General features: G+C 38.2%; 4 protein-coding genes across 10 annotated transcripts; 3 read left to right on the forward strand and 1 right to left on the reverse strand.

Moving 5' to 3' along the window:
- Positions 1-120: 120 nt before the first annotated feature.
- On the forward strand, positions 121-9,308 carry LOC110845773. Its single transcript, XM_022092275.2, has 7 exons — positions 121-609; positions 5,455-5,917; positions 6,006-6,730; positions 7,632-8,148; positions 8,237-8,313; positions 8,390-8,458; positions 8,529-9,308. Exons 2-7 carry the CDS (start codon positions 5,620-5,622, stop codon positions 9,192-9,194), a joined length of 2,352 nt encoding a protein of 783 aa, XP_021947967.1. The 5' UTR covers positions 121-609; positions 5,455-5,619; the 3' UTR covers positions 9,195-9,308.
- Positions 9,170-10,609, reverse strand: LOC110845776 (EEF1A lysine methyltransferase 4). Of its 2 annotated transcripts, XM_022092280.2 has the most exons (3): positions 10,468-10,609; positions 9,864-10,089; positions 9,170-9,786 (listed from the first exon to the last, which is right to left on the reverse strand). In XM_022092280.2, the coding sequence occupies exons 2-3, from the start codon at positions 10,021-10,023 to the stop codon at positions 9,353-9,355; spliced, it is 594 nt and encodes a 197-aa protein (XP_021947972.1). In that variant the 5' UTR covers positions 10,024-10,089; positions 10,468-10,609; the 3' UTR covers positions 9,170-9,352. The 2 variants fall into 2 exon arrangements, with proteins under 2 accessions (XP_021947972.1, XP_035704822.1); XM_035848929.1 differs by having other exon boundaries at positions 9,864-10,568.
- Positions 10,585-13,625, forward strand: LOC110845774 (ceramide synthase 6). 5 transcript variants are annotated; one of them, XM_035848928.1, is made up of 13 exons: positions 10,585-10,692; positions 11,316-11,470; positions 11,558-11,620; positions 11,683-11,747; positions 11,853-12,095; positions 12,182-12,290; positions 12,373-12,392; positions 12,460-12,661; positions 12,739-12,857; positions 12,949-12,961; positions 13,055-13,175; positions 13,265-13,275; positions 13,355-13,625. In XM_035848928.1, exons 2-13 carry the CDS (start codon positions 11,423-11,425, stop codon positions 13,469-13,471), a joined length of 1,131 nt encoding a protein of 376 aa, XP_035704821.1. In that variant the 5' UTR covers positions 10,585-10,692; positions 11,316-11,422; the 3' UTR covers positions 13,472-13,625. The 5 variants fall into 5 exon arrangements, with proteins under 5 accessions (XP_035704821.1, XP_021947968.1, XP_021947971.1 ...); XM_022092276.2 differs by having other exon boundaries at positions 10,654-10,788; XM_022092279.2 differs by lacking the exon at positions 10,585-10,692 and adding an exon at positions 10,776-10,914.
- A 716-nt stretch (positions 13,626-14,341) lies between these two features.
- Positions 14,342-17,958, forward strand: LOC110847413 (serine/threonine-protein kinase VRK1). 2 transcript variants are annotated; one of them, XM_022094351.2, is made up of 12 exons: positions 14,342-14,721; positions 14,838-15,267; positions 15,343-15,422; positions 15,505-15,560; positions 15,637-15,706; positions 15,786-15,985; positions 16,129-16,349; positions 16,425-16,609; positions 16,680-16,950; positions 17,041-17,287; positions 17,374-17,470; positions 17,558-17,958. In XM_022094351.2, the coding sequence occupies exons 2-12, from the start codon at positions 15,197-15,199 to the stop codon at positions 17,608-17,610; spliced, it is 1,551 nt and encodes a 516-aa protein (XP_021950043.1). In that variant the 5' UTR covers positions 14,342-14,721; positions 14,838-15,196; the 3' UTR covers positions 17,611-17,958. The 2 variants fall into 2 exon arrangements, with proteins under 2 accessions (XP_021950043.1, XP_021950044.1); XM_022094352.2 differs by having other exon boundaries at positions 14,342-14,717.
- Positions 17,959-27,704: the final 9,746 nt, after the last annotated feature.

The following is a 27,704-nucleotide window of genomic DNA, read 5'->3' on the forward strand; positions in this document are numbered from 1 at the left end:
GTTCATTTCTAGCAATGGCAGCAATAACGAAATATTATGGTTGTTGTGTTATGACCATAGTCGCATTATTACCTGCTTTAAACCTCACCTCGTTGTGCCGTCTTGGCAATAATTGGAGGTGGATGGATGCTGGCTGTTGTATCATCCGACATGCATTGGATAAGTTGCGTTTCAACATTGTCTAATAAGGTGTGGGATTGAATATGCACTTACATACGCTCTGCATTACAGCATCATCCATCCACCCCTTCATCTCGCTCACAAAACTCTGCTGGTGTGTTTATGTTTAAATCTCAGATAGTACAAGTGTTGCATTGCAAGGATCAACTCACGCACGGTTGGACCTCAGAAGAAACCCATAAAATCCTACTTTGTGTCAATAGTTCTACTATAATTTTATTGATTTAAAAAATACAAAGATTCTTGGATGTTGTGCATTTCTAACTCTGTAAAATTACACTCTTTTGGTGTGATTTAATTTCGTGATTGTTTTTAGAACTCTTGACGTGCAATAAAATTGGAAAGAAACGGATTAAGAATTATTTATGTTGTTGCACAAAATCTCATGAAATTCTGGTCTTCAATTGAGCGAGCGAGGAGCCGTGAGAGGTAAGTTTTTTCGTTGTGCCAAATTTACATAAACTCTTTTGCTAATTTTAAAGCGTTGATTCATCCATTCATTTGCTCCATTAAGTATTACAGTTCATGCAAATTACCAATCCATTGTTTGTGTTAACGAAATTTAAGATGCGTTTATCGACCATAAAATCTTGCCGATGCTACAACTGTTCAAATTGAAACCTGATCCGAGCTGTGTTTGAGAAGCGTACATTTAAGTACATATCAAAACCCAAAGTCAGGGTAGATACACATGCATGTACACATTCTGTGTCAAGTGACAACTATGTTTTGTTGCATAATTTCATACACGCTACCAAACTCCGTTCCGTTCCTCAAACTCCCCAATCAAAGAGTAACTAAAGTAAACATGCTTTGCATTTTCATTAAAGGATTTAATTTAAACATTTTTGCTGTAACAAGTTTCAAAATTTGGAGAACTTAACTTTCTGTTCAGAAGAAAAATTAATCAGACTCTGTGACGTAAATAACAAAGAACTGTCTTTAATTCATCTTTTAATTGAAAATGTAATTAAACACAAATACAAAATCAGCCTTCATTCGTATAGGAAAGCTCGTCTCTTTTAGCTTTTGAAGAAACTAAAAAAAACATTGATTAAAATAGGTAAATCTTAACAGCGTTAAGGTAGTTTGCAGTATTATACAATTAAGTACAACAATGTACAAGAAACTTTTCCTTAATGAGTCAATCTACACCCTTCACACTGCCATGAACAATGCGCGAAATAAAATTTGAGACGTTTAAGTGTGGATCACAGCCATGAAATTAGTGCAAAATCAAGGAGCATTATTATTATTCTACCAGAAGAGAGTATATACATCGTACGTATAATAATACGTATAATACGCATCACATCCATCTCATTGTGCATTGAAACCTAATCCCACAGAGAGTAGCAGCATTCCTACTTTGGTAATGTATGTATGTAACCGTTTAATGTGATATAACCATAAGACATGGTTTTTTAATGGCTTAAATAACGTATGCATTATAGAAATAATTTCTCTCCTTTACTTTTTAAAGTTTCATAGATTTGCTCTGTTTACGCAACGAAACTTTGGGTAAAGAAGATTTTGGTGGTCGCATTGTTCGCAACTTTGTGAATTGCTGAATTTTTTTTGGTAAGAGTTAGCTTTGGGTTATAAACTCTAAAGCAAAACAAAATAAGATTTCAAATATGTAGATTATTGCAATCGACATATTTGGGAATCATATATGTATAAGGAGTGAGATTTGTAACATTGATCATCACGTTTTCAAACTAAGTATGACACTTATTTTAAATTTTTGAATTCTTCAGTCAAGCGAGAGGAGGATCAAATAGGTTGAGTTTCAAAACCAATAGATATTGACAGTTCAAGCCGTTCAATCATCAGATATATGCACGTTTTGATCTTGTGGCTGCTACTTATTTGTGTCTTCTCAAGAACATCACACTTCTACATATTTGTAGATACCAACTTTTTGCAATTCATACTATTGCACATAAATAAATTGAAATATTTTAACCAAGCAATTCTCGTATAGAGTCAGTCACGTTATTTTAGGCTTACCTAACATTACACACACATAGAATATATAGACAGAGGTCTACGTTCCGGATGGACATCACGAACAAAATTTATGCAATTATTGTGTGGAAGTAGTCATTTTGTGGATTTCCGGACTTAGCAAAAAAGCAAAAGAATTAGTGCAAATATGTGAGCAACAGACAACAGTGGCAGCAGGGACAATAAACGCATGATGCAGAGATAAAGATCAAAATAGAAATGCAATAATCTGTGTACGTGCATTTTGGTGTACGTATCTACTATTAGATAGTTGCCCAGAATTGTGGAGTTAGTGCACAAAACCATGTTGAATATAATTAATATAATGACATTAGAAATTCTATACAATTTGCATTCCATAGCATTTCCTGTTTTCATAATCCCGAACCGTTTGCTCCATTGTGTTTGACCAATCCCCTGCTCATGTACATATCACCAAAGTTGCAACCACACACACACGTACATATTTACTACTCAAACAAACAAGTGCGGATACTGTGTTTAGTGGACACTTTATCGAACCTTGGTTGGTTTACATACATACTTCCACATCATCATGCGTGTCGTGCAACGGGTTGCTGCCAATTTTTATTTTATGTTGAATTGGCTTGCGTCGTATCATATTTTTATAATTTTTGTATGTTGCTCTTTCAGAAGAAATTGTCTGCGTAGTGTTAAGAGGTTCGAATTGTGTGACTGAATAATGTAGTTCCATATCTTGTGTTGAAGGTTGAAGGAAGGAGCATTTGTTTATTAGCAGTGGTGGTAGTAATACGTAGGACTACTTACTCAGCGCATATTAATCTTTATGTCTGGCGATTCCATTTGCTAAATGGGGCAAAAGTTTTAGACGTTAAGCAAATAAATTACATCATAATCATCTTGCTGAGCTACTGAGCAAATTCAAGATGAATTAACAAGGCCCAGGCAATGTTATACTTTACACTTGAGCACGCAGGATACATGATTTCATTTGGACAGCAAATTAAGTATAAAAGAGTTCATGTTATGCAGTCAAGTATGTACCTATATAACAATAATAATGACCGTGTAACGCACATCAAATATTTGAGTTTTTCTAACTGATGCGTATATATATACATAAAGGTACATATTTCAAAAGGTTGGTAGCAATGGTAAAAATTTGTTCCCATCATCCTTAGCCCAGAATTGGATCTGTGTAAGTGGAAAGGCGTCAGGCGAGCATAATGCTGAAAGATGGATGAGGGAGGAGAAGGAAAGAATGGAAGGAGACCAATTTTTACCTTGAATGCAAAGAGCCAATGTTGATGGCTTTTTATCTCTGACATCACATTGCAGCGACACAGCAGCAGCATTATTATTACGACGGCAGAGACGGAGTCGTCGTCGTAATATCGAACGTCGTTGTACAAGATGAAACTTCCCTTAGGCGTGAATTCCTCACAATGTAATGCATTGCCAGAGCTAAGCGACCATCGTATTTTACACCGTCAATCAAGCATGAGATGAATCCTAATCAGAATTTAAAAGCTAGACAATGACCAGGACAAGCATTGCCGTTTTTTCTAATTTTCCGTGTCCAAATACTATAGCAGTGGTTTAAAGCTATCATACAGTATAAAGCTGAGATTCATTTATTGGCTGTAATGAATAACCAAGTAAAACGAAGCTTATTCACCACCTCGCTGTTGTATAGTAGTGGATGCGTACTTAGATAAATGCTAAACCTCAGGTCTGCAGTACTGTATGCGTTGCACGATCGAAGATCATATCCCAGAGAACAACCATAAGTTTCTCTGAATGCATATATTTATATGTGTACACATGTATCTAATGATAAGCGTGCATGTTGTATTATATTTCATATTTGTACTACCAAATCATTTACATGCATTTAGCCCCAACAAATAAATATACCGACCAACAACAAATCGCCTATACAACAATGTGGCCAACATAAGCGTCTATCGGAATGAATAAATCATACGGATTAAGAGCTGATTACATGAACAGAATGAACTGTTCGATTCAATTCTTCTTCTACTACTCCGTTCGTTAACAAGTTTTGGTCAGATGAAAATACTTGTTGCATTTTGTATTGTTGCTAAATCAATTTTGAGACTCGAGACGAATATGGAATGTACGCACATACGCTATTTAGTCTATTATACGCTATACATACATGTACATCAACATGGGTTCATCATTTTGAATTAATACAAAAATTCCAATCAGCATTAGTGAATTGCCATAATACTAATAACAATAATAAGCAATTTGACGCCCAAAATAATGCAAAGTTTATTATTTCGTGATGTTCATTATTTACTGGTGTTTGCTTTAAAAATTGTAGCCGTGTAGACGATGAACGATAGCGAGACACGAAATTGCATCGTGACTTTTTGTCTTACCCAAAAGCATGAAACACCCTGACCAAAAATCAAGAGTTCATCAATTGAGCATCTTTTGTTTAAGCAGTTGTGCAACAACAATGTTCATGCATACCTGTACATTTTACTATGCATACACAAGACTGTCAGAGGTCGGAAAATGTCAATACACTGAGAAATAAAATTACAAGTTGTACGTAACCGTAAGTTTGAATTGAAAGCAAGTAATTTTCATTATACATTTTTTTATTATTCTGGAATGACATTTAAAGTCTAAAATAGAATTAAAGTATTTAGTACTTAACCAGAATTATAATTTTACGTCATAAGTTGCATTTTAGGTAGATTCGAAATGAAATTTTTAATTTGATATCCTCAAATGTAAATTGTAATTTTTGCGAACCACATTCAAAATTATTAGAATAAAAAGTATTGCGTATTTTGGAGTATATATTTATATAATTCAGATATTTGCGTAAATGTCTGGTTTTTAACTCATAACTGAATGGAATGGAGGAATCTCATATTTTTGGATTCTGCAATGGCATTTTAGCGTGTACCAAAATTGATGTATTTTGTAGAGGAGTTTTGTATGTAGTTTGCCCACCTCTGATGATGGTACAGATCAAATTGAAAGAATTTTTAATGTTGAAAGCACTGAACTAAAGTTTGGACAGTCGTGACATATTTTGACCATAAAGGGTAGAATGTGAAACCATTGAAAATATTTCAGTTCATTTACTGACTATTAAAAAACTGAATTGAAATTTATGCTGAAGTCGTTATCGTTGTTTCGTTAGTTCCAATGCTTAGCTTATCAACTATATGAAACGGTCGTACTGCTGAAGAAAATAATAATAATTTAAAACGACTGTTTGTTCTATTTTCCTAGATTGCCTTAATATTACTCAAAATGAAAATAATGAACTGAATTCATAGTCATCCCACTCCTGATACCTATTTGCTACAACAAGTCCTAGTGATTGGATTGGAATGATGAGCTCGTGTGAAGTGAAAAGTTCAATAAGTGATGTGATGCCAGCCTAAAGATAAGAAAATGCAGCCCCCCCTGATGTACAGTTGGATCGCACTGACTGCATCCGCACCCGTGATCCTTCTGACATGCTGGACCCTGGCCATTTTCCAATGTCGACGGCGTCAATGGGGGACAATGGACATATTCTTGGTCGCAATCTTGAGCCAGAGCATATTTCAGCAGTTTCTTGGCTTTGTCTACTCGACACTTGTACTCCTCAAGCTCTCCACGCCACTGACGGGGGAAGCAGTTTGTACTGGAATGATGTGGTTTTTCATTGTCATCCCCATATTTAAAGGAACCACGATAACTTCTTTGGGTGAGGACTACTATTGTGACATTATGTAGCAAATATTTCACCTTTGGAAAAAATATAACAATTTTATTTCCGTTTTTTACTCTATTAGCGGTGGATCGTTGGCTATTTTATACCAGATTCAGCTATCAGCTATCAATAAGAAAAAATCACGTCAGATATCATATCGCCGTCCTTGCGATTCTTGCGTGCTTGGTTGGGTTCACCGCTCTCATCACGTTTAACAACCCTGAACTACTTGTTGGTGGCAGCAGCAGTATTTCTTCTTCGTCTTCTTCTTCTTCTTGGTTGGCAGCATCTTCTTCGTCCCCCCAATATTCCTTTGATCAGTGCACGTTCCTCCCATTCAAGTTTGACTTAAAATTTGTCATATTTTACTTGAGCGTGCATTGCATCGTGGTCCTGGTAGGAGTCATCGTTCTATGTAAAACTTTGTGCCACAAAAACAACTCAAATAGCTCCCAACTCCTTCCTCATACAAAAAAGTTTCACTACAAGAGAAGAAGAAGCTCCCCACCCATCATGGACGTTACTCCGACAGTCTCAAACACATCTACTGCATCCTCCACCATCTCAAACAGCAGTCCAACAGCATTTTTTTCTACACCAGGCTTGTCAGCCAAGGCCGTTCTCAGCAACTCACCGAATAATGCGTTCTTCCATCATCCGCAGCAGCAAGGAAACTTTACTTCAAGTAGAGACTTCTCCGACAGACTGAGAGATAGAACGACGGCTGAAGACAACAGCAATAGCAGGCTGTACCCAGCAATAAGTCTCCTATGTCTGACGATCCTATGCACGCATCTTCCTTTTACGGTACATAAGCATATTCGGGACGCTATTCGGATGATTGATGATGAATATGATGATGGGATTAGTTGTCTTTAGTCATTAAGATAAAAACATGCAATGCATACTTCACTTAACCCGAGTCAGGATTAGAGTCCTCTTCTAAAATTTTGTGAGATAACCCAACTACTATTAAATAGCTTATGTAATTGTGGTGCAAAATTCAACGAAGCGGGTAATATTCTTATTCTTCTGATAAGTATTTATAATGGCACGAGTTGTCATACACCTAAGAAGATAATACTGAGATATCCTACACGATAATGTTCGTAATCGTCATAAATTTTCCCATTTATCCCGCATACAAAATTTCAACTTTTTTCGCCCAATTTTTAGAACGAATGTAGGTCACCTAGTTGGGTTCCTCTTGCAAAAATTCTCGAATCTAACTTCATACATATTCTTTGGTCTGAGGCATAAATTATCTAGCCTGTTACGGTCCTTCACACCATGATACATTTGACATTGCAGAATTGACGTAACGTGTTACGTAAATTATGAATCTTCCCTGATGTGCAGTATGTGCACCATCATTTTGATACCAAATTTGATCTTTTTCTTACTATTTTAGAAATCGGTCTAGACGACCCCATATTGATGATTTTTTTTCAACTTCAGAATTTTTTACAAGCAGCACTATTGAAATTCTGGTGCATAACTCCAGCCCCAGTCCAACTAATTGTATTGTATTTTATATTTTATCAATTGAGCTAACCCAATTGGTTCGACATTTGACTCTATCGTGTCCCGGAATGACATACAGACAGATTCCATAATCTCTGACTCGGGCTGAAAAGTTTGACACCAAGCAAGAACTGCAATTTGAAATTTGATTGATTAATCATTGACAAATAATAATCTGTTTCAGATTGCAACAATCCTCTCACGAATGGAGATTCTTGTGCCTATTGCCAGTATCGGATTTGGTTCGGGCGACATACTTTCCCCAACCAATTGGCCTGTGACAAACCTTCTTTTGTGGCTTCAAGTTGTTGAAGGACTGACAATCCTTCTCATATTATTTATCGTGGACAATGTTGTCCCGACATGGATATTTAACAGAGAAAGTAAGAAAAGCCAGAAACTCCCTGCTCATCATCATCATCATTCCTATGCAATAGAAGATGCATCAAATATCAAGGCCGAGACTAGTTTTAACCCCCAGACAAACTTGAATAATCGAACTGGTGGAGGAGGAGGAGGAAATAATGGGCACTACACAAATCATGCTTTCACTCCAGATTTTAAGAATAACAGATTTCCAATAACCAACGGGTCTCTGTTTGCTGGTCTCTCAGCAGCAGCATCATCTACCTCAGGCGTTATTAGACCCGTCATGCCAATGCCTTCAGTAGGGCAAACAGGACATGGTTCCAATAATAATGGTATAAAGCGACTTTCACCGCCATGATACATGGAGACATTCTAGGTTTATGCACAGTAATGATTTGAATTATATTGCATTTTCAACAGGTTGCTTTCAACAATCTCTTAATGGACAAATAGCAATTCATAGGCAGGCTAGGAACGACTTTGACAGTATTGGAGCCGTAAGTGGATACATTCTTAATGGAATAGGCGATTTAAAATGCAGTTGATTTAATAATCTAATTAAATTATTCATAGGTTTTCCAAGAAGATGAGAGTGAATATGACAGAAAATCTTACCACCACAGATACTCTTCCGTAGCATCTGTAAGTGTATGAAGTTCTATTACCGTTGGTACTGACCACTGAGGACTAATTTTAATTCCATAATTGTTAGGTGACAACCGTTGCCAATGATGATTTTGAATTTCATCAAAGTCGACCCGCAAAGTCCCAGCCCCTTCAGCAGAGGCCCTTGCCAATTCCTAACAAGGATTTCAATCCGTCCACTTACGTCGTTCCCAAGTCACAATCGGTCCCTCCTCCTCATCCCGTACAGACGTTTAACATGAAGAAGATTTCGGACAAGGAGAAAATATTTAAACAAAACCAACATATTTATGAAGAGTTTGAGAGCAGAAAAAAGCTGCCCATTATGAGAACACACCTCACGGGGGGAGGGCAACCTACCTCCTTGTCAATGAATGATCTGGATCTAATTGATGATCGTGCAGACGTCCCCCTCACCATCGTAACGGGCACAACGGAGCCTTTTGAGCACAAACAGCGAATGTATAGAAAGCGGACAAGAGTGCCTCCAAGTCCGCATCATCATCATCCCAGCGGAAGGTTCTTTAATGATCGCCGGGTCTGCCAAAAGCCAATCAGTGACCAATTCAGTGATTCATCTCATCGGCGAGTATTATCAATGGAATGTCTTTCTCCTTCAAATAAACAGACTGAACATAGAAACTTTCTGGACATTTCGTATTTAGACACGGGAGAAATATTAGTAAGGAAAGCGGACAGTAGCAAATGCATTTTTGTAACAGATTTTATATAATTTTTGTCTTATATATAAATACACATAGATGTTACAAATCACACTATACCTAAATATATTACATTCGTATTAAAATAAAAGAATACATGTATGTAGAATATTTACAAAATCAAATGAATTCGAATGTCTGCAGTTCTTCCAAGATAATTCCATCAGTACTAATTATGTCGACTTACATAAAAATAGTAATGAAATCCTGACCCGAAAGTGGAATATGTGCAGTTTGACCAGTGCTCCTTGTAAAGTTTGGTTCGAAAATGAGGTTGCGCAAACGTAATTGAAAGGAACTTTCCTCCAGGCTTCAAAATTTTTGACACGGACGACAAAACTTTGTTCATATTAGCTGAAACCTCATCGGAAACGCTCCAAGGGCTTGCCTCGTTCACAAACAAGACATCCAGCGTAGCTTTCTCTATGACTATATTAAACGTGGCATTGGGAAAGTCTAAATTTAGCATGTCCATCGTAATCCACTTCATAAAGGGGTATTTTGTCTTCATTTTAGAAATGACCACGGATGAAAAGTCAATATTTGTAATATTCTGGAAACCATCGTTGTACATTTCACTACCAAGCTCACTATTTCCACAACCTGTGTATGTACATATACCAACATTAAAATCAATGCATATTAATTATACAAACTGAGGAGTTATTTCGCACTCGAACCTAAAATTAGGATGGCATCCTGTGGATTGACATGTTCCACGAGGAGTGGTTTGAGGACGGAGTACTCTTTGCACCACTCAAACTCCTCGTCATTTTCATACCGTTGGTCCCAGTAATCTCTCCGACCATAGTCTCCATTCGTATTTGAGGACAAACTCATTATTTATACATATATGTGCTTTCTCCTACTTCCTTCCTAATATTAATGGAATTATGCAAAAGTATGCTGAAATAAAAAATGCGCAATTATTTCACATAGCATTTGTATGGGCGGAGAAAGTCGTAGTCAGTCAGTAGCAACTTGCTACTAGCAAGTGAAGAAATTCAAGAAATACTTTGGGCTCGAATTATTGAAAGTGGATTATTGAACGAATAATTATTAAGTCATTCGGACAAGAACTATGAACATCACGTTAACAAAATGATAAATATGACATCCATCCACACTCTATTATAGTGATTGCGAGAATATCCGAAAATAGCCTTTCTCCAACTTTCATCCAGTTTTCAAATTAAATATATAAATTGATAAGCAGTGTACGAACATTGATTATTGGCAAAATCAGCGGGAGGGGAGAAAATGGTAAATCCGGCGAATACTTACAGCAAATGATGACGAATACGACGTGGAAGGAAGGAGCCGGGTCGGGATGGGGAGGAGAAAGTCCTGTTGCGTGTGGAGAAAGCAGTGGAGCGAGCGAGCGAGAGAGAGGGGAGGAAGTGGTGGTGGAATTGGCGGGGCAGAGTGGCTGTGGGGCGGCATGGAAAGGATTTTCGCTTTCTCAACATTCTGAAAGCAACACCGACACCGATACCGACAGACAGGACAGTGTGTAGTACTTTTACCTTATTTTGTATTTATATTATTATATCCACATGCAAGCAGAATGAAAGAGGTAGTAGTGTGTAGTGGAGGAATAAATAAGTAAGTCTGGCAGTTTGGTATTCCATAAATAATAAACAATTGTTCCATTTCAATTTTCAATCAATTCGACTCCCGTTCGTTGGACAGAACTGACTGAAGATGAGTGTGGCAGAGTCACTCGTTTCTGTGAGTCACTGCTTTTCAGTTGGTCTGGTCATAGTCTCGTGTTCACCAGTTTCATTGTCAATTATTCGGCTCGGTTAATTTATCGTAACAGCCAGATCCACAAGAATTTATTTGCATTGTTATCATCACCAGACAATTATTAGCCAATGCACACTTTGTTTGTGTGATCAAACCTGTCTGAATCACTCATCAAACACATTTCACTTACTCACTCGCTAATAGTTACCAATGTAGATAGACAGCAAAGCAATGAGATTGATAGCAATCAATTTTTGATGGGTGGACATTTAAATCCAACTGCAATCATTGTTCAAGCCAAACAGTTTGCATGGTGGTGATAATTATGCATTCCAAACCCGTGGTGTTATTATTGATTTATTGTGCGTGTTTTTATTGTGCAGTTCTTCACTTCTCCGATGAAGTTTCTCAACTGAACACACTCTACCTGGACTGACTGAAGAATCTTTGCCAGTATTGGCGACAAGACAAATAATAATTAAGAGTCAAAATGGTGGTCAGAGCATTTCTCGACTGGTTCTGGAACCCTGATGTGTGGGTAAGTCTCTCATTTTAAGTCTAGTTGAACTACATTGAATAATTGTTAAAGTGAGGAATTTTTTGCTTTGTTTTTCTTGTGGTTCAGCTTCCTCCAGGAATTGACTGGAAAGACATAGTTCCAAATGAGAAGATCAGATACCCTGACCAGGTAATTGAGACAGTTTAGTGTATGTATATGGTTTAACTGATCAGTTTATTTTCATTGACCAGGGCGACCTACTATATCCTATTCCTTTCGCTCTCGTGTTGATCTGTGTGCGGTATTTAATAGAAAAGTAAGAAAATTATCCTCATCCAGAAGATCAGTTATTATTATACGGCATATTTCTTTACAGATAAAACTTGTCAGTTTTTTGTAAAATTGTTTTATTTGAAATTAGAATGATACTCTACCCTTGGGGGCAATTTCTTGGGTTGAAGAAAGTGAATAAAAAGACATTGTCTCTTCCGTCAAATGAAGTACTGGAGAAAGCGTATAAAAATAAGAAATCCAAGTTTACTCATAAAGAAATGGAATCTCTAGTGAAGAGAACAGATATGGATCTGAGACAAGTGGAGAGATGGCTGAGAAAGAGGTCGGGATTAGACAAGCCATCAACTCTGACAAAGTTCAGTGAAAGCGGGTATGAAAATTAATTGGGCATTCATACATGTTCTTTTCTAATGATTGTGCTAGTGTTAATTTTTACTACTTTTGGGTGTGGTTCAGATGGAGATGCATTTGTTACCTTGCCTCGACGATAATAGGGACATACATTCTGTGGGATAAACCATACTTTTGGGATATTAATCACTGCTGGTATGATTATCCTCACCATGTAAGTTTTCATAGCAGATGGTAATAAAAAAAAGATTTACATATTTGATGTTGTGGTTCATAATTCGTATCGTATATTTCAGAGTGTTCCCAACGACGTTTGGTATGCGAAATTGATTGGATTTATTTATTTCATTTTGATAATTTTAGTGTTTAATTCATCTTTATAGGTGGTATTACGCATTCGGCTCCAGTTTTTATTGGAGCTTATTGATTACTCAGACATTCGATGTGAAACGCAAGGATTTCTGGGGAATGTTTGGACATCATGTTGTTACCATTACTCTTCTGGCATTCTCTTGGTTCTGCAACTTGACTAGAATAGGAACTATTGTGTTATTGTTGCATGATTGTGCTGACGCATTCTTGGAGGTAAATGTCACTATAATAGTTTAATTAAGTTCTCACATGTGACTGTACTTGTAAAGAAAATCATTTAATTTAAATAGGCTGCTAAAATGTGCAAGTATTCAAAATACGACAAACTTGGGGATGTCATATTCTCAATTTTTGTCGTCATTTGGATCGTCACAAGGCTGGGAATTTTCCCTATCTACATTCTCAACAGGTAATGATTGTTGCATTATTCAACTATTGAAATAATTTTCACTACGACTTTGTTAAATGTGATTCTATATTATATCTATTTGAAATTGCAGTACGCTCATTGAGGTAACCATCAAATAATAAATACGTTATCTACAAGCCCTTTTTGATCTTTTTGTGTCAAATAATTTATAAGTGATGTAATTCAATCTTACACAGGCTCCGAAAATTATTCCCATGTTCGCCGCTTACTACATTTTTAATGGAATGCTTACCATATTGCTCTGCCTCCACGTATTTTGGACTTACTTTATTTGCAAAGTTGCCTTTAAAGCTTTGGGTAAGTAATTTGAATAATGACAAATACAAGGCAATAGATATGGTACTACATGTATACGTTTTTATGTTGCAATTCCATGCACGCTGCAGCTTCAGGAAAGGTAAATAATAATATTATTTGTTAACCTTGCGTTATTGACAGAGGACCAAGTTGGACATGTCTAATTTGTATATTTCCAGGTCGAAGACACCAGAAGTTCAAGCGAATCTGCTAATGATGACAGTGAAAGTGAGGATTCTGTTGAAAATAGCAGTATAGCCAACCACAATAAGAATCATCATGTAAAAACGTCTTAGAGATAGCACGGAACAATACTTGACCACATTCTTCATAATAATAATTATACTGCATAATAATGGATGCCATCAGCTTTATCCTGTCGTCAGATCAGTATCATCAAATACGTCTTCAACGCTACTACCAATAAAAATCCACCGACTCGGGTAACAAGTGAATTGTGTGATCCTAAAATAATTCCCTTGAACTCGTGGTACATATAGTATACGGCTGGCTGTAAAGAATTGCTGTTTACATACCTCATGTCTTGTCAATATCTAATGTGTCATTATTATTAACTTAGATAAAAAACCTCAATTTGCTAAATATACTTAAATTCTGTACTCGTCTTAGTCTTTTCAACGCGGCGTTTGTGTCTATTTGCTATACACATTATTGTGACATATATTTATCGTAATTTCAATTCATTTGATCCCAGTAAAATAGTATCATCGATAACTAGTACTAGAAAGAAGTACAACTTACAGAACAGTTCTAAGTCATATTTTGTATAATAAAGTCTTTTAATTCACTCGTCCAGCAATAATTTTTGTGAAAATTGCGAAATTATTACACATTTCTTTCTGTCTGCATTCATTCGTTCACATCAATACTAATAATTCAATTACATATTATGTGAATCTCGATTTTCAAAAGCACACACAACAACACAACAAACAACAACACTTCACAAAATCTCATATTTTTTGACGATGCTGCGGAGTGAATGAACCACCGCATAATAAGAAAGCTTGTTGTCGTCGAGTGTCGAGGGAGCGGTGGTGGTGTTGACACACACGACGTTATTCTGCGTCGCCACCATGGGAAGAATTTTCCACTACCGGCGTCCCGCTCATCCACACAATTCCTGCTCGCTCCCTTCTCTGTTGAAGGAATAGGAATTTATTTACACTGACGAAAAGTAGAAATCCGTCTTCAAACGGCAAAACTTTTTTTGGTTGGATAAATACTAAATTATTCGTGTTATTATTATTATTACTACTATTCGTACAAATACAAGTAAATTATAAATTCACGGTTAGTTATATAATATTTGAGCTCAGTCAAGTTTTAAACTTCAAACTTCCAAAATAGAATACGTTTTTAAACAAGGTTTAATCAAAGAAGTATTTGATAAACATAAACATACGTAATAATAATTGATAATACATATAAATAATAATAAATCCAATAAAAACGAGGGTGAGGACGAAATTAAATTAAAGGAAAGTGTCAAAGAGACTGATGGGACTTTTATAAGAACAGGTAGGTACGTGTACAATATAAACTTTACATGATACCGTCGAAATTACAAAAACGTTCCGTCAATTATGGTTTAGATCTAATATTTTTAAATGTAATATTTTGTTGCCTATTGCCTTGCAGCTTACTCATTCTTTTTGAAGTTAATGCAGTCTTTGGAGCCTTACTTAATTATTCTAAAGGAAATGAAATCATCGGGGAATTCTCAGTAATAAACTGCAAAGTCGCAATTGTCCTCCGTAGAAAATTATCAGAATCTGAGAATCTGTGCAATCAAAATTCTAGGGCAATAATAATAAATCAAAAAAAAAAACATCTGTGGTTACTGTGTAATCACGATTTGATGAAGACAAGAAACTGAATTAAAAAAAATTAATCTTCTCTGACTGGGAGATTCGAGACTGAAATCAAAATCACAGACTATAGCAGATTAGCAGTGATAGGAAGACCACTAGACCAGTGAAAATAACGCGTCTCACAAAATGCCTCCAAAGAAAGCTGGGGCTCAGAATGGGAAACCATATGCCAAAGCAGCACCGATTCCCAATGGAGAGTGAGTAATTTCTTTTGATTGCCATTCTTTGGTGGATTTGTTACTACTACTGTATTTTTGTTTCCTTTTAATAAGGCTACTGAATGATCTTTCAAACCAAAAATGGCGAGTTGGGAAAGCGATCGGTTCTGGTGGGTTTGGGGAAATTTATCTTGGTATGCATTTCTATTTAAAGAATAATAACCTCAAATTTGTTTTTAAATCTCATTACTTATTATACTGTGTGATTTTTTATAGCAAGTGATGACATCAATAAATCTGTGACTGATAAGGCAAACTTCGTTGTGAAAATTGTAAGTAGTGGTTAAACAAAATATTTGTTAGTTAAACTTCATTCTATCAAGTTTACTATTGCTTACCACACTCTAGGAACCCCATTCGAATGGACCCTTATTCGTCGAAATAGCATTTTACATCCGAACTGCAAAATTTCCCATGAGTAAGAAAAATCAATCATATTTAAAAAAATATATTTTGTGGTAACTTGAATTTTCAAAGATATTGTTTATATTATTCAGTTACAGAATGGAAGCAACAGAAAAAGGTCGAGTCGCTTGGAATGCCGCACTATGTTGCTTCAGGGTCACACGAACACAATTCTCAGAAATTCCGGTTTTTAGTATTACCAAGACTTGGTCAAGATCTGTACAAAGTCATATCAGAAAAACCAGGAAAACGGTTCAATCATAAAACCATTTTTGCGATTGCGTTGCAAATTGTAAGCAAGTTGTCAGCACATATAATAATTGACTATTAACTATATCTTCATGATATGTACTACTACATATAATGAAGAAGTGTAACTTTAAAATTTAAGAAAAAAAAATGTGTTCAAAATTACATTTTTAAATTCTTTTTCAGATGGATATTTACGAATATATTCACTCCAAGGAGTTTGTTCATGCTGACGTCAAAGCCTCCAACCTTGCACTAGAATTGCACCAAACTTCCAAAAAGAAGCAACAAATTTTCCTTTTAGATTTTGGACTGGCGTTGAAATACGTTGATGCAAACGGTCAGCACTATAAATATGCACCAGACGCTCGAAAGGCGCACAACGGTACTCTAGAATATGCCGCACGGTAAGTTTGTTCACCGACTCTTGAATTATTAGTGTCAGTCATAAAATTAATAAGTATGTATGTGCAATATTATAGAGATGCTCATATTGGTGCATTCGCACGTCGTGGGGACTTGGAAGTGTTAGGTTATAATATGCTCGAGTGGTTAACTGGAAAGCTACCCTGGACTCGAGACGCAACTCCGGAAGTGGTTCATAAGCAAAAATTGGCATTTATGGCAGATCTTAACTTAAAAAAGATTTATCCTACAGAAATTCAAGGTACAAACTATTATAATTAAATTTATATGATTCTCGTTTCTACCCATCATTCACTCGTTATTGCCTACAGGTCTCGATGTTGTTGAAAAGTTTTTGAAATACATTGCAAAACTTGAGTTTGAGGCTGAACCAAATTATTCACATTGCCGAGAGATACTTCGCAAGGGTTTACCATCGCCATCTAAGGGTTCCCTGTTTTTGGACGAAGTGGCTTCCGGTCTAAGTCCAGTTAAGAGCAAAAAGACAGCAACTAAGCGGCGCTCCCTTGACGTTGCTGATGCAGTTAGCAAAAAAATTTGTGTTCCCGTTGCTGCCGATATCGAAGAATTTAACCCGAAAAGGTAGGCTTATATTTAATTGTGCAATTTTTTTCAATCACATTATTATATTTTTCAGTTAAATTACCATTTACAATATTATATTTTTATTAGGTCGACGAGAACAACGAAGAAGGTGAAAGACTTCAATTGGGCTCGAGTTTTATCAACAGACCCAGAAAAGCTCGTCCGTGCTGCATCATCCTTGTCGCAACAAGCAGGTGGAAGTAAAGAGGATGTGAATGGGAGCAAACCTCCATCGCCAATTATTGCTAACCCTACCCCAGCAATGCTACAGATTCTATCAAAGAAGAAGGAAAATATTCGGTCTCCGATAAAGCAGAAAGGAATGCAGCCAGAGGTATAATTTATTTATATATGCAGATTTTTATTTTAATCATAGCTATATTCATGCGCAAATTTGTATATTTTTTTGTACTTCCACAGGGTACGAATGAACTAACTCCTGCAATGAAGGAAATAATGATGCGAAAAAAGAAAGTTGCTGTATCAGCTTTGAAGACGAATACTAGACCAGCAACTGGTATGCCTATTTCAACATTTTTTTAAAACTTTTGTTTTGTTTTGTCTTGCATTCGTAATGCATTGTATCATCTTTGTTCATTCACAGGTGGTGCTTCAATTGTAACTGCAAGTACTCGTACTCGTCGCAATAACAAGTAAATAAATAGTAAACCTGCTCGTCCTAGGGGAATACTTACTAAATACTGTTGTGGTGTAATGAATTTCCTCTAGACTCATTTAAAAATGAAAATGTAAAGTGTGCTGGATGAAAATTGAGATGTGTTGTATTTGCACATTTGTAATAATTATAAAACTAATTATACTTTCGAGACTCGGAAACACAAAGACTGCTTTCTCATCACCTATTGTATGTAATGTGTCCATCGTTTAATTTGACAACTAGTTGGCATTTAAAAGTATTTCATTCTGTGAAAACGTTAGGACGAATTACTCTTAGGTTAAGCCTGAATAAATATACCTATATAAGTTATTATGGGATGGTTACAATGGAATGAAGTAAAGCCATTATTTAGTAGACAGTCATCCTGTTGTTGTTTGAGGACGACGACGACGAAGGTTGGTTGGTTGATGGTAGAGGAAATGTCAGAATTTGCCCTTTTGAGTGAGTTTCACGATGAGCAATCCGCAATGAACGCCATCTCATCCTCATCGTGGTTAATGGTTTGAACAGAAATATATATCATTTAGTCAGCAAAAGTCGTCATAATTCTGGGAGATAATATTTCAAAATTTGAGCTAGTGCAAAGTAGCACCCGTTCATGCCACATCATTAATCATTACGATATTCTTCCTTTCTCTGATCATTTGATGGACGAAGCTAGGGGGTTGCCTCTGATACTTATAATCATACGTATATGTGTGCGGTCGTGGTGGCTTTTCTTTAGGGTAGTTAGTTACTCCTGATGGGATGATGACGATAAGTATTTAAGGGTTTTGAGGGGCTGAATGTCTTTGCTTTCACGTGAGTGAGTACTTTCTCCTCTCTCACAATCAAACAACTCGCCACCACCAGGACGCTATAGTCACGCACTCAACTCAATCATTACCTACCTTTCCTCCTGATCAATCCTCGACTACTCTTGCTGAACGACAGATAGATAATTACTAGGATTTGACTTACTCCCTTTCTTACTTTCTCCTGCCACCCCTTCACCTTGCTCATGCATGTAGCAACCAATGTAGCATCACAATTTCTACCCGTTCGGACTCCGTACTATGTCCTCTACTGATTCTGCTATCTTTCAGATACTACATTTTGAAAGAAAGAGTATGACTCGTTTATGATCTAATCCTATTTTTATTGAATTTTCTGGTTTATTTTATTGGCTTATGTCCTCATTTTTGGATGGCTAGAAAGTGATAAAATTTATTTTACTTAATAATGTTCACAAATGTTATCAAAAAAATGTACAATCCGCTCTGTCATCTGTCATCATAGTCAAACTGATATTCATCCTCTTAAGGCAACATCACATTCACATATGACATACATAAATAAATACGTAAATACAAATGTGCATATGTCTGTACATACATACTATTCAACCTCGATAACGAACGAGGAGACTCATCACCAGATTGGGGTATTGTGCAGACCCTTTCTCCACATTTAATCAGTCTGTTTTACATGTTTTTGCTGAAGCCACAAAATTGATTTCCGTTTCTTGTAGTCTGCAGCAAATTGTGTATTGTTTATTCTACAGCAGAATCGTTGTAATACAATGCAGAGAAAGAAACAATAAATCGTGCATACCATGCATCATTAATTGCAGAAAGATCAATAAGAAGAAGACGGAATCGTTAATTTCCAGATAATAATGCTCGTGTGGATAATGTAACGAATATTCCCAAACCGTAATTACGTCCACATGGATAAGTAGCTGCACTTGGGGAACCAGAGTAATTTTTCAAGCAGTACATTTGAGCGATAACTGACTTAATCCTCAGTGAGCAAAAGGTAATTCAACGCTTGGGTGAAGCAGGACGAGAATGGGAATTCAATTCTTCATGCCCCTAACGCTTTATTAAATATGCAACGATAATGAATCACATCAAACTAGATATTTATAGACGGGAAATATTTGATATTGATGAAAATAATGAACACTGACAACTGAGCCGCTTTCTACATTACAATTTAATGCTGACATGACTTTGCAAAAGCAAGGTAAGAAATAATACAACTTGCTTAAAAGTTGATTTTGCTAACTAGTAAACAATTTTCAGTGTTCATAAATTGGATAATCCCCACTTGAAACAATGTTATGTTTTGGTCGGGAATACGAGATCCACAAAAATGGTGTCGATTTTTGTTGTCGCCAGAGTGGGAGCATTACTAGTGGTTCGTTCGATGTTGTGAGGAGGATATCCAATTAACATCGAAAGGTTGCGTCTGGTTTGGCTTTACGACTTTATCTTAACTGTGCAGGACTGGCGTCGTCCACTCGGTCTCCAGCAAAACGGTTTGGTTAGCAGTTGGCTCAGAACGTTTCCCAAATCCCATTTGCCCCATGTTTACACAGGGATATATGGTTACAATGTACACCACGACTACTACCATCCAGCAGAACAATAATAAAGAGTACAAGCTGCCAATAGCATAGTGCAAAAAAACTGTCGTATGTCGATTTGGACTCCATGGTGGGAGACACACCTGCCAGTTAGTCGTGCTCATATGTGTACTTATATATATTATGTCGCCGCAATAACGATAAGTTTCCTTGTGTAAGAGGGGGTGATATATAATATATATTGGTGGTTTTCTTCTCAATTTTCTGTGTACACTCGTTCAGGAACATAATCCAGTCTTGTTGCTTCATTTTGTGGCGTCCGAAATGAGTTCAGCAGCACCGCTTTCTCTCCTTCTCTGTCCTTCATGTAGACAAAGTGGTTTGTATGTGCAGTACAAGTAGCAGCACAAGTCGCCACATGCACACACTTTGTCTCGTCTCCTACTTTGGATGGGCAATTTTCAGCAACGGATTTCTGAAACAGGTTCATACATACATACATGCGTACGACAGAGCAAAAAATGGGATGGAAGGTGTACTGGTGATTCCATTGTGTGAGAAATACAGAGAGAAAGAATTGATTAGCAAAAAGTAGTTGGTTGGTCGTCGCATCGTGTATCGTCAGTACGAACTACTTGGTGGTGGTGAAAGTAATTGCAGGAGCAGTAGTCCAAATGGAGGAAGCAGGTAATTATAAGGAGAGGAGAAGTGTACATAAAAAATCCATGTAATGTGCTAATGTTGAGCACAGGATTGAGGAACGAATGAGCGCATATTCATCTCCCCCATAAATAAATTACCTTTCCTCTTTTCTCGGCTAATTTGGTCCTGTCTGATTTAGATTAGCTCTTCCTCCTCCTTTGCTACTACATTGGGTTACTAAATAATAAGGGTACACTCACATCCGAGTGCCACATTTCAATATGAATGCATCTACTTAAATATCCGACAACTTTCTCCCTCTCGAAAAAAACTTTTATCTTTTGCCTCGTGGATGGATAGAAGTAGAAGATAGACAGCAGTGCATACACGATGATGTGAGACAAACAAGAGACTACCACATCCTTGTACGAACTACACGCATACAACGACGATACCAATTTGGAAAGAATTTTGCATTTGTTCTGCATAGCCCGTCCTCTTTTCTCATCTTTTCTGCATTGCCTATCTATGTCCCGACTGCCTCTATGGTCTTTTCATCTCCCTGCTGCTTATCCTCCTATTGCTTTTAGTTTTTGTGCATTCTTCTCATTGAATAGTTGAATAGTATCCGCTATGCCATCCTGCCTCAATCTCTACTACAAGCAGCAACAAGACGATCAGACGACGAGCCTTGCGTCTCCTTTCACCAAAAAAAGCAGGATAGCATTCCTAGATGAATAATGCGGAAGAGTTAAATGGCTCTTCTTCCAAGTAGAGATCGATAATTTTATTTATATGCTAAAACCAATGGCAAACCAAAGTACGTAGGACCAAGTATGTACGTGCATACCGTGGCACAGTAATGGAGAGGAAATTTCCAACTCCATTAAACTTTGGGCTACATTTTATTTTACTTTAGGGCACAATTCAATTCCTTGCTGCGATTGACTTGTGTCATGCAATTGAAATCTCTCGAACAGATAATTGTGTTATCCAGTTGCGTCTCGGCATTTCTTGCTCAAACCAGTCGTCGACTCTGACAGTCACAGTCTGACTCTTCTATCACCTATTTGGAAGAGGACGAAACAATTACGTTAGTTTTGATGTAAAAATTCATATCATATACCTAAAAACCTTTCCGAAATATTTACTGAAGATGAGAAATTCCAGAGGGAGATAGGAGAGGCGTGTCCTGAATTCTATTAAGAAGCTGCTGTAATTATTTGCAGATAAACTTGAATGATTTCTGATTCTCCTGAAACGCAATTAATCGTAGCATCTATCATCATTTGTTACCATTTCTATGTGACTCGAGATCCTCCACGTTCCCCAGTGAAATTCTCAGTTAATTCATGTACTTAGAGATGGATAGATATGCAGATCCTGTATTTTCTTGTTAAATCAAACATCAATCAACTCTTTCTTTATTTGTAACGTAAACAAGTGTTACATATTGTCTCGCTTATGCATTTCGTCTTCATTATCTATTAGCAAGGAATATAAGTTGGTCTTCAGTAGGTTGGATAAATTTATTTAAAAAAATAAGCCATACAATAATACACATGCGGCCCTGTCAGCAGTAGTAAATAGTATGTATATATAATATACATTACGTTTCTTTGGTGAGATAGCCAACGTGAGTGTCGCCGGCATTCAGGTTGCGTTATGTAACATTAATTACACAGCGTTAGAAGGAGCAAAGTAAGTAATTGTAAGTGATCAACTTGTGTTGGAAAGTTTACTCTGTAATTTTGAACATTAACGACAAAGAAGTATGTTGGCAGGAGGCTATCAATTGAGTCAAGGAAAAAACCATTAATTTGAAGATTAGCATGGAGTGAATGGAGGTCGGTGGGTGGGTAATAAAAATTCTATTCCCCGGGTAAAAACCCACCAACTGGATGGATGGATGGACGCAACGGACGGACGAGCGAGCGGGCCGACTGAGAGGAGATAAGGAAGCAAAGTGAATTAAAGGTTTAGTCCTACTTAGTTGAATTTGTACCAGTTGGTTGGTTTGTTGCCTTGTCTGGCTGGTTGTGCCGGATATTGTTATATTCCTTGGAGAGGAAGGAAGAAAGAAGTCAAGGCTGGTAAGAATGAGTGAGAGATATACCGTTTCCATTTCTTCAACCATTTCTCATGCCACAACATCATGCAAAACACGAATCCCTGAGGATTGATTAGAATTACTCGGCCTGCATGTTTGTGGGCCTGTGGTGCTCACATGTGGCTGTGCATAGATGCATAAATGGAGACGAGAGCTGAGGAATAAAATAGGTGAAAGAGAGCAAAGGAGAGAGAAAGAATGGCATGAAAGCTGAGAGTTTTGCTCCATCATCATCATCATCATCCTCGTCACCACCCCGATCCACATAGTAATCAGACCAAGCCATGGAGTCAATAATACGTATATCTATCCATACACATAATGTGTATAAGGTTTCCTATGGATGCCGTGTCATACACAAATGCGAGCAATGCATCCATCCAGTCTTTAAAAATGGTTTAAAGCCACTCGGAGAAAGTCTGGACACACGCAGGAGGAGGAAGTGTGGTGGCATCTTTTTTATGGCTTTTGGACGCGGGTGAGCATCTCACTTAAATTCATGTAGAATTGAGTGATAGCGAATTCATAAACCTCCTCCCGCTCCGGACCGCACGCCCATCGCGCAACTTTACTCTCCAAACTTACAAGTGCATGCACACCTCACTGTTTGTACCGTGAGACGAAATTTGACCATTATGCGTGGTGTATTATGGTTTTAATCGTACACATAAGGTGACTCTGACTCTATTTGAGAATAACTTATTCCCACGACGTTGGGTATGCTCCGTCTCCCAATTGTTATGACATGGTCCGAGATTGTGGTGGGCGAAAGTCGTGGGTACGGCACTACAACTGGTGGGAACTTTCTCCTCTCCTCCACTCGACCCAAACGAGTCGAGAGATCTCACTCTCTTTCTGTCTCTCAGATCTACGACGACGACGACGACCAGCACCACCACCACCTGCGCGTCGTGTCACGTGAGTGGAGAGAATCGAGTCGAATAAGAATCGATCGTATTTCTCGCCTCCGTCCCCCGCTGTTGAGAGATTATGCTTTTCCTGTGATTAGCCTGGATACTCACTGGGTGGATAGGGAAAGTGAAAAGAGAAAGTTAGTGGGCATGTGCGGAGGAGATCCCTCGCCCCGTGCGGCTGGTGGTGGTCGTGGGGCTCATCCTTTTACCAACTGTCTTCCTCTGTTCTCACTTATTGCTTTCTCTCGTCTCCTTCCACCACCACCACGCTCTCCTCTCGCTCTCTCTCCCACCAGGCCTCCAGTTCTTCTCCCAGCTTGGCCTTTAAAATCAGTCCAAGACTCTCATCCTCACGATCATAACCAGTTGAGCTGGCTCACAGCAGACCCACACACGTCCACCACCACCACCACCACCAACAACAACAGTCACATAGGCCTCACACAATCTCATACCAAACACCATTCTCCCACCGTCCCTCACAATTAAACTACTTATCCCCGTTCATAATTCAATTTTCTCTTCGGGGTGGTGGAATCAGTCCGCTAATAACTCTGTGGTCTAACTTTCTCCCCATACGATTAACTCATCATCACATTTGCCATCGAAACCAGTCTCATCATTTACTTCATCGTCATAATCATCGGCTGACTTTTTGCTCTCATCCTCTTCCTTGGTCCACCTGAGCCCCAACAACCACCCACTACCACTCCAAATCCTAGGAGTAGGAAAGCGATGCCATCACGGGGCTAGATTTCATCATCTCATCATGAGATCAAGGTACGTATTACATAATCCACACTTTTCTTTATTTGTTCTCCTCAATTTAATCAATCGCTATTGAGTCTTTTTACTCTCATCATCCTCGCTCTCTACCTGATTGTGTGCTCTCTAACTTGTGTGTGCATGTACAGATGTATGTGTGTGTGCATGGTCGGAGAGGCAGAGCAAGGGAAATAAGGGAAATGTGGAATGAGTTGGATGTAAATAGAGCATTCATCTCCTGTAATAAAGCAAAAGGCTGGGCTTGTTACTGAAACGAAGGATGAATTGACTTTAGATTATTCGTAGTGGAGAGGGTCCGTAGGAAGAAAGGCAGGAAATGGGAGAACTAATTTCGGTAGTAGGCAGAACCTAATCACCAGACCATACATACGAGCAAAGATTAGATTGAGTTTTTGATGCTGGTTAAAGTTGCCATTTGCGAGGGAGCTATTACTGACTGTCTGCCTGTCTCTCACTGCTCCTCGTCTCATAGTCATCACTCGGCGAGAGGAGCAGCTCTACACAGTCAATCAGCAGTTGTCTATCCATGTTCTGTCACAAAGACAAAGGATTAGGTGGAGAGAGGAGGATGGGCGTGTGGAAAACTAATTTGGTACAACACATAGTTTGCACACATATGGACTCGATCTAAAGAGATATCGATTTGTGTTTATGTGTATCTACATGCATTATACAAGGTGCCCACACCACAGTACAAATAGATGGATAGCAGCCAGTTCTGGGTTTCCTCCACCTTTCTCTCGCACTTTTTCTGCCTATTGCCCATCCACCCGTCAAGCCGTATGTGTGCATCTACGGTATAGTTCCACCTTGCATATTACATCCATGTACCAGCCCCAACATATGTACGTATAAGCAGACCATGGTACCCAATGAATATCCAAAAGGTTATCTCTCACTCTCTCGGCTCTCCTCCTCCTGCTGCTGCTTTCTCTGACTCAGCTTTGAGAGCGGATATGAAAAGTAACAGGATGGACGAGAGAGTGAGAGAGATTTTCTGTGGTTGAAGAATCTGATTGACTCTGATTCGATTTGTCCGTTGGCTGCAGGAATTTCATCTGCGTATAGATTACTCGGATCTGACTTCTTTATAACTGATTGAGTACGTTGCTTGCATCCACCAACGTGACAAGCAGGGAAACTCGGAGACTTGTGTACTTTCTGCTGCTTCCCATGCCATATATAATTCTCAGACTCTCTACTTACTTACTGATTTCCCTTCTGATCCGGGAAACCTTCGGGGAAATAATACTTTACACAACTTTCCTCAAAGTTTCACGCTGATTCATATTTTATACCTCATAAGTTATGGTGTACAACAGATTTATGACTTGGACATCATGCTATGTGGAAAAAGAGAAAGCTTACAGCCCACCTTATTTGATCCTTTAATAATCCGCATGCTTCCAGGATGTGAATATAGACATTTTTTTAAGAATAGTCAATATCACTGACTGTCTCTCTCTCTCTCTCTTCTCCCTCCTGTCTGTCTGGTAGATATGTCTGGTGGGTTTAGGAGGAATATTTTGCAGAGCGACGACTCATCGATGAGCCAGAGTCATCCAACTCTCAAAAGCTCATGTTTCAAGTCAGCCTTCTAGTGTTTGTAAATATTTATACAAAAAGATTAAAGAGTGAATACTTGGGCTAAGTAATACGCATATGAATAATGGTAGGGAGATGAGTAATGTAGAGGCAAAAATAACTGGCTGCCTCCTGGGCCAGGTTTAAGTTATACACATACATATTCATCCTTTTGCACTAACAACCTTACAAAGTATTTGGGTGGATGGACTCGATATTATTTGGATATTCATGAGTCTGGAAAAGTGGCAAGAAAAAAACTGCGGGCGAAAGCAATGAGTCGGTTTTTGGTTGGAGACAGGAAACAAGATTTTATCTTTTTCCATCATGATAGATAAAGATAACTCAGTTCTCAATCTTCATTCCCTTCTCAACCAGTCTTGTTTGAGATGGGAAGTCGTTTACTCATAAATAGGATGTCGACTTCCTCCCTTTCATAGATTTGTTATGAATCGTAAAATTTGCACACGGCTATCTCCTCATCTTCATCCATCCATCCTCGTCCCAAATACGGCAACAGCAGCAGCAGCAGCACCCATCTGCCAATTGTGCTCCCTTTCCTGCTGCCATTGGCCCTTTCTTGAGTTCTTCTCCTTCTTCGGTCTATTTACATGAAAGCAGATGGATGTAAACAGCAGTGGAGAAAGGTTTGCTTTCTGTCGTGCAGGACTAAGCAGTACGAGTTTAAAAGCTTCATAAACATCCCAAACCAAAGGACCAAAACCATCCACAATATTTCTGGGAAAAGTGCTCTCCTTTTCTTGTACACACGGCAATGAGCACGACAAGGAACTTGAACAACGGCTCCGGTGGTGGTGGTGGTAGAGGCTGTTTTGGGGGGATCGACCTAGAGACTCCACGACCAGACGTCGTCTCTCTCTCTCTCTTTCTTTGTCGATCGAATAGCGCAGCAGCCACCACCACATAAACACTGCTTTACTTTCCCTGCTGCCTCCTTGCTTTCCCTCCGAACAGGCCACGAACGAGAGAGATTGAGAAAGAAAGCTCACCAGCAGCCTGTGGATCTCCTCACTCGCTGCTGATGCCTTCCAATTCCTTTCCTACTATCCCATCCCATCTCTCCATGCCTGATTTCGCTCCTAGATGCTCTCATCCACCGCCGCCTGTTGTTGTTGGCATATAGTTTTTACATGTGTAGCCGCCTCCTCCTTCTCCGTGCTCTCTTCGCAGGCACAGACAAAACCGAAACAACATTTGTTATTAGCAAAGACTCCAACTTTTTACTGCTTCCAATTTCCTGTCAAATTTGAAAGATTGGGGCAGATTGGAAGGGAAAATTCACTTAGAGAACAAGAGAAGGAACAGAACGGCTCAGGCGTAAACTCATGTGTCTCTTTGAAAAGATTTATGGTGTGACTTGCTCACTCTGCTGCTCCTCCTCACCGGCCTTCTCGCCATGAGATAGAATTCGAGTTTGGATATTCATTGACTTTCTCCGGCAAATATGCATCAATTCATTTGTTAATTAGAATTCAAATTAATGGAGCAACTTTCCCAATGAATAAAGCGCATTCCTCTATGACTCACATGGACAGGCTCTGCATGACGCAACAAAATGCTTTATCGCAAACAAATGCTGCTCAAAGAGGGGTGAAAGCACAAAGTACTTTGCCAGATAGCGCATGTTATTGTTGATAATAATTTACTGTATTCTGCGTAAAATGG

Source organism: Folsomia candida, unplaced genomic scaffold (genome assembly GCF_002217175.1).
Source record: "Folsomia candida strain VU population unplaced genomic scaffold, ASM221717v1 Fcan01_Sc003, whole genome shotgun sequence".
Taxonomy (NCBI): domain Eukaryota; kingdom Metazoa; phylum Arthropoda; class Collembola; order Entomobryomorpha; family Isotomidae; genus Folsomia; species Folsomia candida.